The 15,041-nt window shown below is 48.2% G+C and overlaps 1 protein-coding gene across 8 annotated transcripts; it reads left to right on the top strand.

Annotated features, from left to right (window-relative positions):
- Positions 1-576: 576 nt before the first annotated feature.
- On the top strand, positions 577-13,054 carry ENC1 (ectodermal-neural cortex 1). 8 transcript variants are annotated; one of them, XM_064596242.1, is made up of 4 exons: positions 577-963; positions 1,585-1,634; positions 4,594-6,408; positions 10,449-13,054. In XM_064596242.1, exon 3 carries the CDS (start codon positions 4,607-4,609, stop codon positions 6,374-6,376), a length of 1,770 nt encoding a protein of 589 aa, XP_064452312.1. In that variant the 5' UTR covers positions 577-963; positions 1,585-1,634; positions 4,594-4,606; the 3' UTR covers positions 6,377-6,408; positions 10,449-13,054. The 8 variants fall into 8 exon arrangements, 6 of the variants coding, with proteins under 6 accessions (XP_064452312.1, XP_045752440.1, XP_064452311.1 ...); XR_010413101.1 differs by lacking the exons at positions 577-963; positions 1,585-1,634 and adding exons at positions 1,090-1,584; positions 8,697-9,086 and having other exon boundaries at positions 4,594-6,397; XR_010413100.1 differs by lacking the exons at positions 577-963; positions 1,585-1,634 and adding exons at positions 1,090-1,584; positions 8,697-9,086.
- The last annotated feature ends 1,987 nt before the right edge of the window (positions 13,055-15,041 follow it).

Below are 15,041 nucleotides of genomic sequence, written 5' to 3'. Positions count from 1 at the left end.
GTGTCCCCGCAGTGACCAAACTTGTGCCCCTGCCCTTGCCCCCGTCCTCGCTCCAGGTGTTCCGCCCAGGGCGCGAGCGGCGGACACCCAGCTGCCCCCTCGCTCCCCTTTCCTGAGCATCTCGCGGACTCCGGCATCGCGGGGCGCACAGCCGGGCGCCTCCGCCGCCGAGGGTCCCTCAGCTCCGGGGCTGTCCTTAAACCGGGCTGGGCCGGAGAGGCGCAGGCACTCCGACCCGGCCAAACTTGTTCAACTCGCGGTCCCTGAGGATTGCAGCTGCTGGTGGCTTAGGCACCGTGTCCGCTTTGTCTCCCTCCACTCTCCGCAGCCCCCCTCCCCCGCTTCCTCTCTCGATTAACTCCCCCGACACGCTCTTCTCCAGCTCTTCCCCGTCGCCTCCTCCTCCCCTTCCTCCTCCTCCTCCTCCGCGGGCGGCATTCACGCGCTTCCTCCCTCCTTCCCCTAGTGTCACTCTACATCCGCACCGTCTCCTCCCTCCCTCCCCTCCCCTCCCCTCCCCTCCCCTCCCCTCCCGCCGCGCCTCGCCCCGCCGCTTATAGCCCGGCGCGCGGGCGCTGGGCGCAGACTGCTTGAGCAGCCGGAGAGGAGGCGGCGCGGCGGTGGCGCTGCGGAGACCGAGTCCAGACGCCAGGCGGCCGCCGGCGCGCTCGAGCGCTTTCTAGCTCCCTCTCCGGAGTGCACAGCCCGCCTCCTTGCGCGGCTGCAGGCTCGCTCTCTCTTCCTGAGACGCGCTCCGGGAGACGCTCTGCGGGTCGCGAGCGGAGTCCGCGGCGTGGGGGTCGCGAGGCGCTGTCCTCTCCCCGGCGGGCGCCCCATGCGCGCTCCTTTCGCCCCGGCAATCGCCGCCGCTCCCCGGGGCTGAGACGTCCGCCTTGTCGCCTCCCGCCCGGTGACCTAGGCGAGGACCCAGCTGGTTGTGCGCTGACGCCGGTCGCCGCCGCCGTAAGTTTCCCCCGCCGCCCCGGACCTGTTGAGGCTGTCGCGGTTCTCCGGGGCAGCTTGGCCTGCGGGGGGTGTTCGCCGGGGGTGTGCGTTCGCCCCGGAGCCCCGAACCCCGACTTGGGCGGAGGTGGGGGAACTGTTCTCGGGGCGGAGACCTCGGGGGCCGCCGCTGCCCTCCCACAGCGTGCAGACGCTGGCCAGCGCCGGAGGGATCTCCTCTGGTCCGGCCCGCCGGCCCGCGGGCCAGCTGCTGGGGATCGGAGAGCCGAGCCGGGGTTTCCTTCCTCCACCAAAAGCGGCGCTTCGCTGGGGGTGGCTGTCGCTCGGCCTCGCACTTCGCAGCCCCCGGGGCCGAGCGCCCGGGATTGTCGGCCCACGCTGCACCCCACCCGGCACAGGGGAGCGCCGCGGCCACGCGACACACCGTCTTCGTGACGGCACGTTCCCTGCGGTGGAATGTCTGCGGGGAATGAATGAAAACTTTCTGAAAAATAATTTCTTCTCGTGCACGTATTTGGCCTTTGGTGTGACATTAGGAGTTTCAAAGGATAGGAATTGGTGGGCGTGGTGGAGACGAACCTTGAAACTTGTTCGGCGTGTAATTTCGTGTTGCCCTCACAGGTACGGCCAGCGTGCTGAAGAGCGTTGCAAGTGTTACAGAGGGCTGTCTGGTCAGTTGGTTTCCTTGTTAACAATGTCTTCTAATGTCGTTCCATTGTTATCAGTAAGGTAAATGCTCGAGAAAATCTGCCTCGTTTCTCCTTTGAGTGCATTGAGACCAGGTTCAAAACCTAAGGAGATGTGACGGGACGCAAAGTATTGGCAGCAGGGAGCTTGAGTAAAGAGCATTAAGTGAACTGAAGTTATTGTAACTAGAAGTCCTTTTGATGTTCAGGGTAATAGCAGCCCTTTCTCGGTCTTCTTTGTAGACACAGGTTAAGTATATGTATGCTTTTGGGGGGGGCTACTTGGCATGCAAATATTTCTCTGGGGGCTTAAAAAATAGTGGAAGGGTGATTCGTTTTATGTTGAAGGTGTGTTTGGTGACTGTATAAATGGCTTCTGATATTTTGATGTTTGCATAATTTTAAACCAGAAAGTAAGTCGTTTCCCTTGGGTCTTTAAGTTTACCCTTTATTTTAAGCAAGTATTGCTGCAAGCATGTTGGATTTTGCCTGTGACATGCTTCTCCATCTGGATGGTATCCAAGATGACAGGCTAGCCTCTTCCTTCTGGTTTTGTGGGGCAGCCTGGAAAATGCAGGCGCATAAACACAGGAGGCATAGGGATGCAGATCCTATATCCTAAGGTCTTCTAAACAAACTGTTTTCTTAAGGGTGAGCCTTGTGAGAATGTTGTTTTACCCTGTTTGGAATCTAATGCTCAGGGAAACATGTTCTGGGCCCCGGTGTGATTCCCATTCAGTGTGCAGGCACTTCGGTGTCATGTACCTTGTGCAGGGCGCCTCATTCTTCAGCTAGAGGTGTGTTCACTCTTAGCTTGAGAGAAGGCAGCTTTTTGAGAGTGCTTTGGAAGCATTGCTTAAAAAAGAAAGCAGAACTACTCATTTGGAATGTTTGTATGTTTCTATATAAGGCATCAGAGTATTCATAGCATCTCTTGAGGTTTAAGCTTAAAACCTTCCTCAAAGTACTTCAGATTGAATGTACTAATTCACAACTATAGTGGTAGAGCATCAGGGATGCTAATGTGTGTTCTAAGGCTTGGGAGACTTGGTGCGTTCACATAGCGTGGAGTTGGTTCTCCAGAGCACTGGACATCGCTTCACATGGATTGGACTGTAAAGGCTTTGCTTGAGGTACGGGTCATGGGGGGCTCCTCACCCTTTGTCCTATCCTAAAGTTGTTGTGGACACCGAATGTTGTCGTCCTAACACCAGAGCCCTAGAACGTTGTTACTAACTTTCTTCCACCGAGCCATGTTTACTGCTAGTGAAGAGTTAACATTCCAAAACTGAAAGAAAACAAGTTGCATCTCCTAAGGCTTTGTGGCCGGTGTGTCCAGGCAGAGTTGGCACCTGCCCTTTGTTGTGTGCTGTGCTGTGCCACGGCTGGGCAGGAAGTGCAGCTTGGTGGCTAGCCTGTGGATCTGTGGAAAATGGCTCTTTTGCGTTTATTAGTAATTACTGCAATATACATAAAAAAAATATCTGAACTGTTGAAGGAAACGAGGAGGCGGTAGGCTTCAGCTGCCTGTAAAAACTAACTGTTCTGTGTTGGGAACAGATACTGTAACTTACACGGTTGTTTACCCTCCTGGCATAAACAGCTTCCTTAGGAATCCTTTGACAGGCGGGTTCTTGAAGGCTTTAGTCTTTTGAAGTAACAGAAGGATAGGATTAAAAAAGGAAAAAAAAAAAATGAAAAGCATGTGATTCAGTTTTTGAAGATAGGTGATAGGTATGTCCTATGTCTTTAACCTACGGTTTACTTACTGAAAAAAGCCAAAGACAGCATTAGATTTTGCTGTAATTTCAGTAATACAGAGGAAAGTACTTTAGTCAGCAAATAAATTCTAGGGTGGCCCTAAATTAACAATGGCTGGCAAAATACACACACACACACAACACACACACACACAGGTGTGAGTGCATTTGATTTACATAAAGCAGGGTTTGCGTTTTGAACTCCTGTGCACCTGCCCGTGTTTGCAGGTACACAAGAACGGTCCTGGTGATGCACTGTTGAATCAAAAGAGAGGGATGGATAGATCCTTTGTTCCTGCATCTGGTTTTCCAGGAACTGATATAAAGCAGGAAGAAAGAAAAACAGCAGTGATGAGTATGCTACTCAAAATATTCTTCCTTTTATGTGTGCAAATCCTCGTTTTGGAAGCTGTCCAGAGCAAGAAAGATGGGTGGTGATTGTGGCCAGAATCTGTTCTGTGTTTTCACAAAAGCCTGCTGATCAATATATGCTAATGTTTATATTGGTGCTCTTTGAGGACTCTTTGAGGGCGTGGTAGAATTGTCTGGTTAGAAATTGTTAACATTCCAATAAAGATCTGATCGTGGAAGAAGGTGGCTTAAGCCTATGATTTTAAGGTTACATTGCCCATTTACTGCGATACACAGAGAAACCGGATCTTACTAAAGGAATTCTAACTGGAATTAATTAGTAGGTACTTGTTTTACACATGGCTTTATGTTGCTGGGGCATAAAGGCTGGTGCCCGTCCTGGCGTTATGAGAACTGGAAGCCCAGCATTTTAAGTGGCCTGCAGTGAATCAGCTGGACAAGGGCAGGGAGCTATGAGGGTGAGACCTCCCTCGTCTTGGGCTTTGCTGGCTTACGTTCTCAAGGACTTCAGTATCCTGAAAGTTGGCAGTCAGGTTTTCCAAGATGAACCTGCTTGCAAGCCTTGATTTTTTTTTTTTTTTAAACAGTGTTCTAATAGCCCAGCAGTGTTACAGTGAATGCCTTTCCTTATAGGTGGTTGTCTCTGACTTTGTACAGGCTCGGCCATCCATTATTCCGAGCAGTAGGCGCCAGGGCTGAGGGCAAAGTGTTCTGTTTTCTCTGTTCACAACGATTTGTGTGGCTCTGTTCTGCTGTTCTGAACATCGGGAGCATCACGTTCAGTGGTTTGTTTTGTTTTGTTTTCATTTTAGGAGTGGAAACAAAATGTCAGTCAGTGTGCATGAGAACCGCAAGTCCAGGGCCAGCAGTGGCTCCATTAACATCTATCTGTTTCACAAGTCTTCCTACGCCGACAGTGTCCTCACGCACTTGAACCTTTTACGCCAGCAGCGCCTCTTCACGGACGTCCTTCTCCATGCCGGGAATAGGACCTTCCCCTGTCACCGAGCGGTGCTGGCTGCCTGCAGCCGCTACTTTGAAGCCATGTTCAGCGGTGGCCTGAAAGAGAGCCAGGACAGTGAAGTCAACTTCGACAACTCCATCCACCCAGAAGTTTTGGAGCTGCTGCTCGACTATGCGTACTCCTCCCGGGTCATCATCAACGAGGAAAATGCAGAATCGCTTCTGGAAGCCGGCGACATGCTGGAGTTCCAGGACATCCGGGACGCGTGTGCAGAGTTCCTGGAAAAGAACCTGCATCCCACCAACTGCCTGGGCATGCTCCTGCTCTCCGACGCGCACCAGTGCACGAAGCTGTACGAACTCTCCTGGAGAATGTGCCTCAGCAATTTCCAAACCATCAGGAAGAACGAGGATTTCCTCCAGCTGCCCCAGGACATGGTAGTGCAGCTCTTGTCCAGTGAGGAGCTGGAGACAGAAGATGAAAGGCTTGTGTACGAGTCTGCAATTAACTGGATCAGCTACGACCTGAAGAAGCGCTACTGCTACCTCCCAGAGCTGTTGCAGACGGTGAGGCTGGCTCTCCTGCCTGCCATCTATCTCATGGAGAATGTGGCCATGGAGGAACTCATTACCAAGCAGAGAAAGAGCAAGGAGATTGTGGAAGAGGCCATCCGGTGCAAACTAAAGATCCTGCAGAACGACGGCGTGGTAACCAGCCTCTGTGCCCGGCCTCGGAAGACTGGCCATGCTCTCTTCCTCTTGGGAGGGCAGACCTTCATGTGCGACAAGCTGTACCTGGTGGACCAGAAGGCCAAAGAAATAATTCCCAAGGCTGACATCCCCAGCCCAAGAAAAGAGTTCAGTGCGTGTGCAATTGGCTGCAAAGTGTACATTACGGGGGGGCGGGGGTCTGAAAATGGAGTCTCAAAAGATGTCTGGGTTTACGATACCCTGCATGAAGAGTGGTCCAAAGCTGCCCCCATGCTGGTGGCCAGGTTCGGCCATGGCTCTGCTGAACTGAAGCACTGCCTGTATGTGGTTGGGGGGCACACAGCTGCAACGGGCTGTCTCCCAGCCTCCCCCTCAGTCTCTCTGAAGCAAGTAGAACACTACGACCCCACGACCAACAAATGGACCATGGTGGCCCCCCTCCGAGAAGGCGTTAGCAATGCTGCGGTGGTGAGTGCCAAACTCAAGTTGTTCGCCTTCGGAGGTACCAGCGTCAGCCATGACAAGCTCCCTAAGGTTCAGTGTTACGATCAGTGTGAAAACAGGTGGACGGTACCAGCCACCTGTCCCCAGCCCTGGCGTTACACAGCAGCAGCAGTTCTGGGTAACCAGATTTTCATTATGGGGGGAGATACGGAGTTCTCTGCCTGCTCTGCTTACAAATTCAACAGTGAGACTTACCAGTGGACCAAGGTGGGAGACGTCACAGCAAAGCGCATGAGCTGCCACGCTGTGGCCTCTGGAAACAAGCTCTACGTGGTGGGAGGGTACTTCGGCATTCAGCGCTGCAAAACCCTGGACTGTTACGACCCGACGTTAGATGTGTGGAACAGCATCACCACGGTCCCGTACTCGCTGATTCCTACTGCATTTGTCAGCACCTGGAAGCATCTGCCTTCTTAAACGCAGTACATCTTCAAGAAGGTGAGCATGAGGTAAGAGGTGAGTGTGGCTGTAAGTAAGCGTGTGATTAAGCTGGCTGTGCGAGTGCCTGTGGGGACTGAGACGTGATCGATGTGGCTCACCCCATGGACGTAGTGCTACAAAAACTATTAAGAGGATTGGCACCCCAGAACTGAAAGCACTTGTGTTGACCACAGCTGCAGCTCCCCACCCCGTATCAGAAGCCCGCGGTTCTCAGCCTTGACTGAGCCTCCCACTCCCCCAAAGAGCTTCTCAAAAACGGCCCATCCCAGAGATTTGATTGCATTTGGTCCTGGTGGGTCCCAGGCAGCAGCATTCTTTGGAAGTTTTCTAGTGATTCTGATCTACAGCTGGGTTGAGAACCCCTGCCCTGGGTTAATAATGCCAACTAATGTTTACTGAGCCCTCCCTGCCCGCCTGGAGCTGGGCCATGTGTCTCACATGGATCATTTCATGTGATCCTGACAACGACCTCGTGAGGTATTACTAGAGCATTTTATAGATGAAAACAACTGAAGCACACAGAGGTTAAGGCAGTTGCCCAAGGTCATGGAGCTTCGTAGGTGGAAGAGTTGGTCAAGAAATCAACCCAGGCACTCTGGCTCCAGAGAGGAAGCACTTGAGCATCATGCTGAACTGCTCCTTAAGAAACCTGAGCTTCATATTCATCTCACCCCAGGAGATATTTGTTGATATTCAAATTTAGATGCCTCAAACCCTTTGTGGAATGAAGTAGGGTGTAAAAAACAGAATGCTTAAGTTTAGTTTGTTCCCTCCCAAATTATTTATTTCTTATTTAAAAATTTTTTCCTTGAGGGGAAAAAAAAAAATAGCCCCCTTTAGGGCATTTATTAACTTCAGAGGGAAATCAAGGTCTATCCTTGTAAAAGGGTGCACCTGCATTGTATACATTTGTCAGATGCGTGGCACACTGAGCCCTCTAGACGGCCTTCCACTGCAGCCTTTCAGAGTTAATCAGACAGGCTGACCCTATTGTCAGGGCAAACAAAAGTTGTCTTTCTGTGTCATATATCTGAGTCCGTAATGGTCGTCTTGTGTACTTAAGAGTATATAATACTCTTGGCTCAAATAATTAATAGGCCTACACAGTTCAGTGTTCGTGGAGCTAATGGCCGTTTTGCTGCCATTAAGCATCTTTAGTATTGGCCCCAGGAACCACTTAAGCACGTCTGAGTGTAGCACGGAGCACGTGGGATGTGTTGCTTTGTTTTGGTAATTCATGGGCTTATTACTAATAATAAGGGAATAAAATTAAAACTAGGCTTTGGAGGAAGTACAATGAAAACCAGCTCATTACCTGGAGACTTTTGGCTCTGTTTTCCCTAATGTGTTTCACACTTTGGAAGAGGACTTTCAGAGGGGAAAAAAGGGAATCTAGGGGTCTTTGTGAGCTCAGCAAAGAGGGATTTTGACTCATTTGTCTTTTCTTTCCACCTCTCTTACAGCTTATTTTAAGACACCGCTAAAATTGGCGTCCCTGTTACAATTAATCTTTCTTGTTTTTTCATTGGTTCGGTTGTCTCCTCCAGCCTCTAACAGTTAGTACAGTTCTTAGTAATAGAATGTAACCTTGGGACGAAACTCCTTCAAAGGAGCTGCAACAGTCAGAAACCTCCTGTGGGGAGCGACTGGGCTGACAGCGTCCCACACCAAACTGGTTTTTGCAGCCTTGCTGGCATCTCAGTAATCCTGAGTAAACAAATGCTCTGAACGTGGTTATTTCGTCTGCGATATGAGCGCATGACTCACCTCTAAAGCACGTTTGAAGAACCTTCTGGGCAAAAGCATCAATTAAGAGTACACTAAGTTCGGTGTTAGTCCAGAGCCGACTATATTTGCATAGGAGAGGCAGAAAAATCACCAGTGATGGTGGTGGTACCACAAAATGGTGACTGGTAGACGGGCTGGCACCTTTGGAGCAAGGTAAGGAAGCGGAGGCAGGAAGAGACCATGTGTGCATTCTGATTCGGGATTCGAAGCTGTGGACTGTGGACCTTTCTGGACTTCAGATCCCTCCTTTGTCCAATGACTGATTTGAATTTGGCTTCTCCGAGCTCTATCCACATTCAGACTTGGGTGAATTGATAAATGAGGGGAGAAAAGGGACGAAAAATACCTTACCCAGTGTCTGACCTATATACTCTGAGGTTTCTTTCCTCCTTCAACTGAGACCTCAGCCACCACGGAATTAGCTTTGTGTGTGGCAGGAAAGTGAAGCTTCTTTGATTATTCTCTGCTTGTTATCTTAATTCTTCGTTTTTGGTGCCTCCTTTTGCAGCCCAGAGTATGTTGGCAAACACTTGAATTCGCCCTATCCTGGGTGTTTGAACCTAATCCCAGACTTCCGGTCCCCGGGAACCGAGCAAATAAAGCGTTCGGTCGTATGGGAAACCCCACCTCCCCACCCTGGGTGCCGCCAGCCAGAGTGGAGCACAGAACAACGGAATTGGACAATGCTCCTTCGCCTTTGCAAAGGGCGGGGTGGACCTGATCAAAGCCACTCGTGCGGTTTCCCACAGAGAGCATGTTGGTTTAAACGTCCAAAGTTTTCTACACACAAGACAGTGTAAAAACACTTCAGCTGGATGGGGTGACTTTAAAAGAGGTGCTGTGCAGGTATCAGCCCTAAGCTGCAGAAACTTCCGGGACATCTCTTTGATCTCCAAACGTAGGTGCTAACCAAGTTAATACAGCGTTAACAACAAGTTTCCCTAAGGTCTAGAAGCTCATTCACCAGGGGGATTTTAACTGTCTCCTGACGTTCTGTCAGTGGGTGGGAAGGACAAAAAGGAAATTGCTTTTGATTACTCTCCCATTTTCATGGTGCTGTGTGGCCCCAACCTGACAGCACTTGGCTCTCCATGTGCTTTTGTTCCTTCCCTTTTTAGAGTTTTTCTTTTTTTTTTTTTTTCTCCTGTTTGCATATGCACCATCATGAATCTTCGTATTATTACAGTTACAAAATACATTCTTTTGGCCTACTGTTGATACATAGGTTCCTGGGAGGTGGGGGTGGGAGAATGACACTGTAGTCTAAGGAATGCCTTGCAAGCTTGAATCACTGTTATGAAACTGCCAAAAGAAACAACTAATGAAATGAATCAGACTTCTGAACACACAAAAGCAAGAAGAATTCAGTGCAAGTAACCAGCGGCCCCTCCTGAATTCCCTTTGTCTTCACTTAGAGTTCTAGCAGCAGGGATGAGATTCCTCTGCTAGGGCTGGAAATGTGCTCTATGAACAGATAGGGTGAGTGTTGGAGAGACAAAAGCCGTCTGCAGAGTTTCCCTGTATCAAAGTAGACATACGGGATGGAAATGGTGGGTCATGTGGGGAAACACCAGCTCCCGTGAAATGTGCAGGCTTTGTGGTTAGGGCACCTTGAATTTATATTGACGCTCGACGTTGGTGGATTCTGCAGATGATAACTGCATAGCATAGCCGGCATCTCCCAGGTGTGGACTGATGAACTTGGAGAATAAACTCCAGCCTTGGGCTGTGGAGGCCTGCGATGTTGTCGTGTGAAAGGAAGCGAGACTGATTTCTGCCATAATGAATAGCAGAGATGCATTTCAGTAAGAGGATTAATATGTCTGCCTTCTATATGGCGAATAAATTGAATTTGGAATCCTTTATGGTAAATGGGCCAAGGAGGGTTTGCACAGGAATCTTTTTTGACCCTCTGGTGATTGCTTCACAATGGCTGTTTAACCACAGAGGTGAAGTATGAATGTTGGAGGCGGAAGGTGGCAACTCATAGCAGCACCTAGACGTAGAAGTTTACATTTGCACATACATTGGTTGACAGTGTAGTAGAGAATGAAGATTTTCCTTTGGACACCATCGTTCCTGTTGAGCCAATCATCTGTATCCGTGCATGCACATGGATGCACTTAAATTTTGCACACTTGCTACTGAACATGTAATTAAGACTTTTAGAAGCAGTATTGACCAGCTCTGTCCTGATTTTAATTTTCTTTTTTAAATTTCGAGGCTACTAACAAGTATCCTTTTTTTCTCTCTGTTTTAGCTCGCTCCATCACTTGGTGAGACAAAATGCGATTTCTACTTTGGAGAGGCCAAATTTAATGAAGAGAGAGAAAAGAAAAAGGAAAAGAAGTTGCTACAAGGCTCCGATACAATGCACTGCACCTTGTAAATTCTCTAACTGGACATGAAGGAGGGGGTGGGGGAGGGGAGGGGATTTTCAGTGCAAGTAGCACATGGTTTAAATATGAATGAATGAACCTGTGATCTAGTCCTTGTCTTGTAATTGTGGATTAATGTCAGCGTTAATCAGCCCCTCAAAGGGAGAGAAAAGCCGGCCCTTTTCCCTTGCTGTACCGCATTCAGCATTTGATTTCCATGGGCTCTACCATTTATGTGTAAAATTTGAAATGGTTGTCACCTCTCTGAGGAGCAAGCCTGAAGCCTCCACCCCAGCTGCTGTTGGAGATTGAAAGCCCAACTGTGGGGCCAGGAGGGAAGCTGGCTTGGCTGGCTGCTGAGTGAGGACCACTGGACTCCCTGCTAATCTCTGAGGGGTTGTGCTCCCCAGGAAGGTTCTGAACAATGGGGACATTGTTGGTAGGTATTTGGTAGATGTTCTTTTCTATTTATAAGTGACTTTAAACTTTTCCCTTGGCTGTTAAAAAATTTGTTATAGATTTAGCTATTTATTGTTTGATGCCTGCATGCTGAAACAATGCTTACAGTTGTCTTCACGTGTATGGATGTGTGTGAATGGTTGTATGTTTTGCACAATTTTGTGGCTGTTGTGAAGTGCTTTGCTGCACAAAAATGAAAACTTGGCAGTTAACAATTTGGAGTATAACTGGAGGGTGGGTTGGGAAGGGGAGGGGGTATTTTGTAAATGTCAAGACAGGGAAGGAGTATAAGACCGAAACAGGTTACATTGTAGAGGTAGAGAAAGCATGGAGGTCACTTTTCTTAGACTCAGTAACTTTTAATGGGGTTTCATGGGCTCTGGTCATGCTGATGGCTCATGGGGTGAGGGAAGGCTTCCCTACCCTGTTCCTTCCCATCTGAGTCACCTACTTCAGTCTCAGCTACTGAAATTTGGAAAGGACCAAGTCGCTTTGCAGTTTTTTTCCTTTGTGTAATATCCTGAAATCCTGGAAAATTCTATGGAATAGTTCTGTATATAGGGCCCAGGTTAAAGGCATTGTCCAAAGTTTATTTATTTATTTATTACCCTGTGAGAATGCTTTGCCATACCCACAGTTAACAGGAAAAAGCTGAGTTGTCACAGATGTAAATTAATTCACTCACCGGATTTGCTTGGCCTGGTGGGTTCATTGTTCTGTCTTCTTGATGTACAGTTTAGCAAGTGTTAAGAGTTCTCCAAGACCATATTCACATCGGTACAATGTATACTTTAGTGCTCACCCTTGGGTAAGTCTCTAAAAAGAACTCTTTGGTGCGCAAAAGTGACCCATTTGGCCAGGAAACACCAAAGAATGATGAGCAGTGGCCCCTGTTGAGAGGTTTTCCGGGATCGTTGGGAATCTGTTGTGAATACATTCTTTGCTAGTTCGAGTGCTTGTTTACTAACCGTGTGCCGTGATAGGTATTAGTGCTAGACTCAATTAGGTGCTTGCTCACAGGTGTCTGGGGAAGACCAGAGTTTGCAACTCGCACCGCTTTCATCGATGTTTCTCACATTACTTGTAGTTTAGAAAATAGGGCTTAAGACTGATAACAACCTTCTACATTGTGAGTGTATTTGCATTGTCTAGTGACAGATAAAAATCCTTAACATTTCTCTTTACCTGCATACTTTAGACTAATTGTACATGTCCGTTCGTGCCATGAATAAGTGGGTTATAGTTGGACCAAAATAAATGAGCCATTGGAATAGAAGCGTCACAATACTTTTCCAGCAGGCAGTTCCTCGCTCCTAGATGTGTTCTAAGCAATGCAAATGTCTAATTGTACTCCGCCGGCGTGGGGGTGGCGTTCTATTATAGCAGCTCCGGCTCTCTAGTTTATGATGCAAATCTGCCGAGATGTGTGTGTCACTGCGTGACTTCTGCAAGCAGGATGAATTTTCTGCAGCTGTTTCAAAGTTGTGGTCTGTCCTTGAATCCTCTGTTAATTACTGTGTGCGAGCCAGAGGGAGCCGTGGTCAGGGTGGGCCCCCAGCCTGCAGGGAACTTTCTGGACTCCCGCTCTTTGAATTGATGTAGGCATTTGGGCTCACTACTTGACCATTCTCACCCTGTGAAACGTCCCCCCACTTTGAAGCAAATACAATTCACAGCACAGTGCACACAAAAACCTTGGCATAAGACAGAGAAGGTTCTTCTTATTCTGTGGACTGGTTGCTGTGGAAACGCATAACAAAGGGCAGCCTTCCACTTCTGGTATAATTGTGGAGCCCCCTTTTCTCTGGGCTTGACACCTGTCTGAATAAGAGTGATTAGAGCTGAATAATCTCCCTCGCGGCTGTTGAATATGTGGTTCACGTACAAAACTCTGTGTAAGTTGAAGTAAAGTGTTCATGTTCATATGTGCTTGTCTGCTACTACTACATATTTGAGGTTTTGTAAAACTGTTATTTTTTTTTCACAATGTGAAACTGAAGGTCAAATAAATTATTAGAGATTTTCTCTTCATTGTGTGTGTGAGTCTTTATTTTAATACAACATAATCTACCGAAACCTGGTGCCTTTTCTAGTTTAAGGAAGGGGAGGATCATTTCAAATATTTTCTGAACGTGTTTCTTTCACCATCTAGTCACATACATTCAGGAAAGTGGTTTTGCGTGTTGAATAATTAAAATTTTTGGCCTCGTAGGGTATTTCTTTAAGCAGAGCAAAACACCTCAATTCTGGTTTATTCATAGCTTGGGATATAAAAAGTCATATACCATGCGATGGTAAGACAGCATAGTAATATACAGAAGGAATTTAGTTTTTGGCGTCCTCATGTGGCTTGTATTTTGACAGGAAAGCTGTGAGAGGAGGGGCGGGAGTTCAATCCCCTTTTCATCTGACATGCCTTAGAAATCATTAAAGTAAGTGGGAATATATGTGTATTATTTCCCTGTAATGGCACAGAAAACCACAAGTTTAGCCCCTCTGATACACTTAGCTTCTTCCAAGTTGAAAGCCACTGTCCCGGCTGGCTCCGGGTAAAGACTGAGGACGCTTCTCACCCCTGCCTCATGATCATTTTCTGTCACACTAAGATGCTCCCTTATCACTTGAGTTGGGCCCCTTGCTGTTTTAACGTGTACAGCGATGTCAGGCATAATCTTTTTTTGGATAGAAAATAAATACTACCTAATTAGAACTCTAGGAGAGCCCCCAAGCAGGCAGAATGCAATTACAGCCTTTGGACTTGGACCAAAATGCCAAGCAGATGCCTCAGGTTTTACAGAAGCATCATCCAGTTCTGTGCTGGGTGAGTCTGGTCTAGGGCCAAGCCTTGGAGTCTTCAGATCCCATGGGCACAGTGCTGATGACCCATGGAAACCCTGTTGATGACACCATAGACAACACCATATGACTGGGAAGAGGGGAAAGTTAGCAGCTAGGAGTTGACACATGGGACTTGGATGTTCAGAAAAAGCCTTGATGTTGATCTTCAGAAGGTTGAGAATGATTCCTAGAGAGATGATTGGAAATCCGCCTTTCAACCTTTGGAGCTCTTTTTATTCTCTCTGTTGGGACATATAGACAGATTGGGGTAAAGAAGTGACTTCAAATCCTTAATTTTCATTAATTTGGAAGTGTCATTTCATTCAGACATTCCGATTGCCCTAAACGGTGCATGTATTGGCTTGGATTGCCTTGGGTTGCGTGTAAGAGGAGTCTGGCGCTGATGGTGGTTTAACCGCAATGATGAAACTGTTGGGAAGCTGGCAGACCGGGGCTGGCACCCCCCCGCCCCCGAGGCCATGGAGGTCCGGGGCTGCACCTGCTTTGCCATCCTGGCCATGGGTCTTGGTTTGAATGCCTGCAGGAGAGCAGCTGTACTCATGGCTTTCCGGTCAGCAAAAATGGGGACAAAGGGGAATAAGTACGTGCCAGATGAAGCTCTTCCCTTTTCTTGGGACGGTAATAGTTTTCCTAAAAGACCCGCCTAGGAGGTGTACACTTAACCTCTTGGCCACTACTGGGTCACATAAACTTCCAAAGAAATAAAGGGATACTGAGGAAAGGGCTATTTTCATTGGGACACGTTGTCAACCCACACAGAAATGTGATTTTGCTAGTAAGGACGAAAGGAAGGATGGATGGATTGGCAACTGCACAGCATCTTTTCTGGTGGATGATCAAAGGGTCACTTTAAACCACAACCCAGGGCGCCTGGGTGGCTCAGTTGGTTAAGCGACTGCCTTCGGCTCAGGTCATGATCCCGGAGTCCCGGGATCGAGTCCCACATCGGGCTACCTGCTCAGCGGGGAGTCTGCTTCTCCCTCTGACCCTCCTCCCTCTCATGCTGTCTCTCATTCTCTCTCTCGCTAATAAATAAAATCTTAAAAAAAAAAAAAAATTTAAACCACAACCCAGTTGATTGATTACGATGTGCTGGGACTATGTGCTTTACAATCATTTCTTAGTCCTCACAACAAAGGTTGGTAAATGGCAGAGCT

This window comes from Mirounga angustirostris, unplaced genomic scaffold (assembly GCF_029215605.1).
Source record: "Mirounga angustirostris isolate CCGP_5_RB_7025 unplaced genomic scaffold, mMirAng1.0.hap1 SCAF_7, whole genome shotgun sequence".
Taxonomy (NCBI): Eukaryota; Metazoa; Chordata; class Mammalia; order Carnivora; family Phocidae; genus Mirounga; species Mirounga angustirostris.
This window is presented reverse-complemented; position numbering and strand designations above follow the sequence as displayed.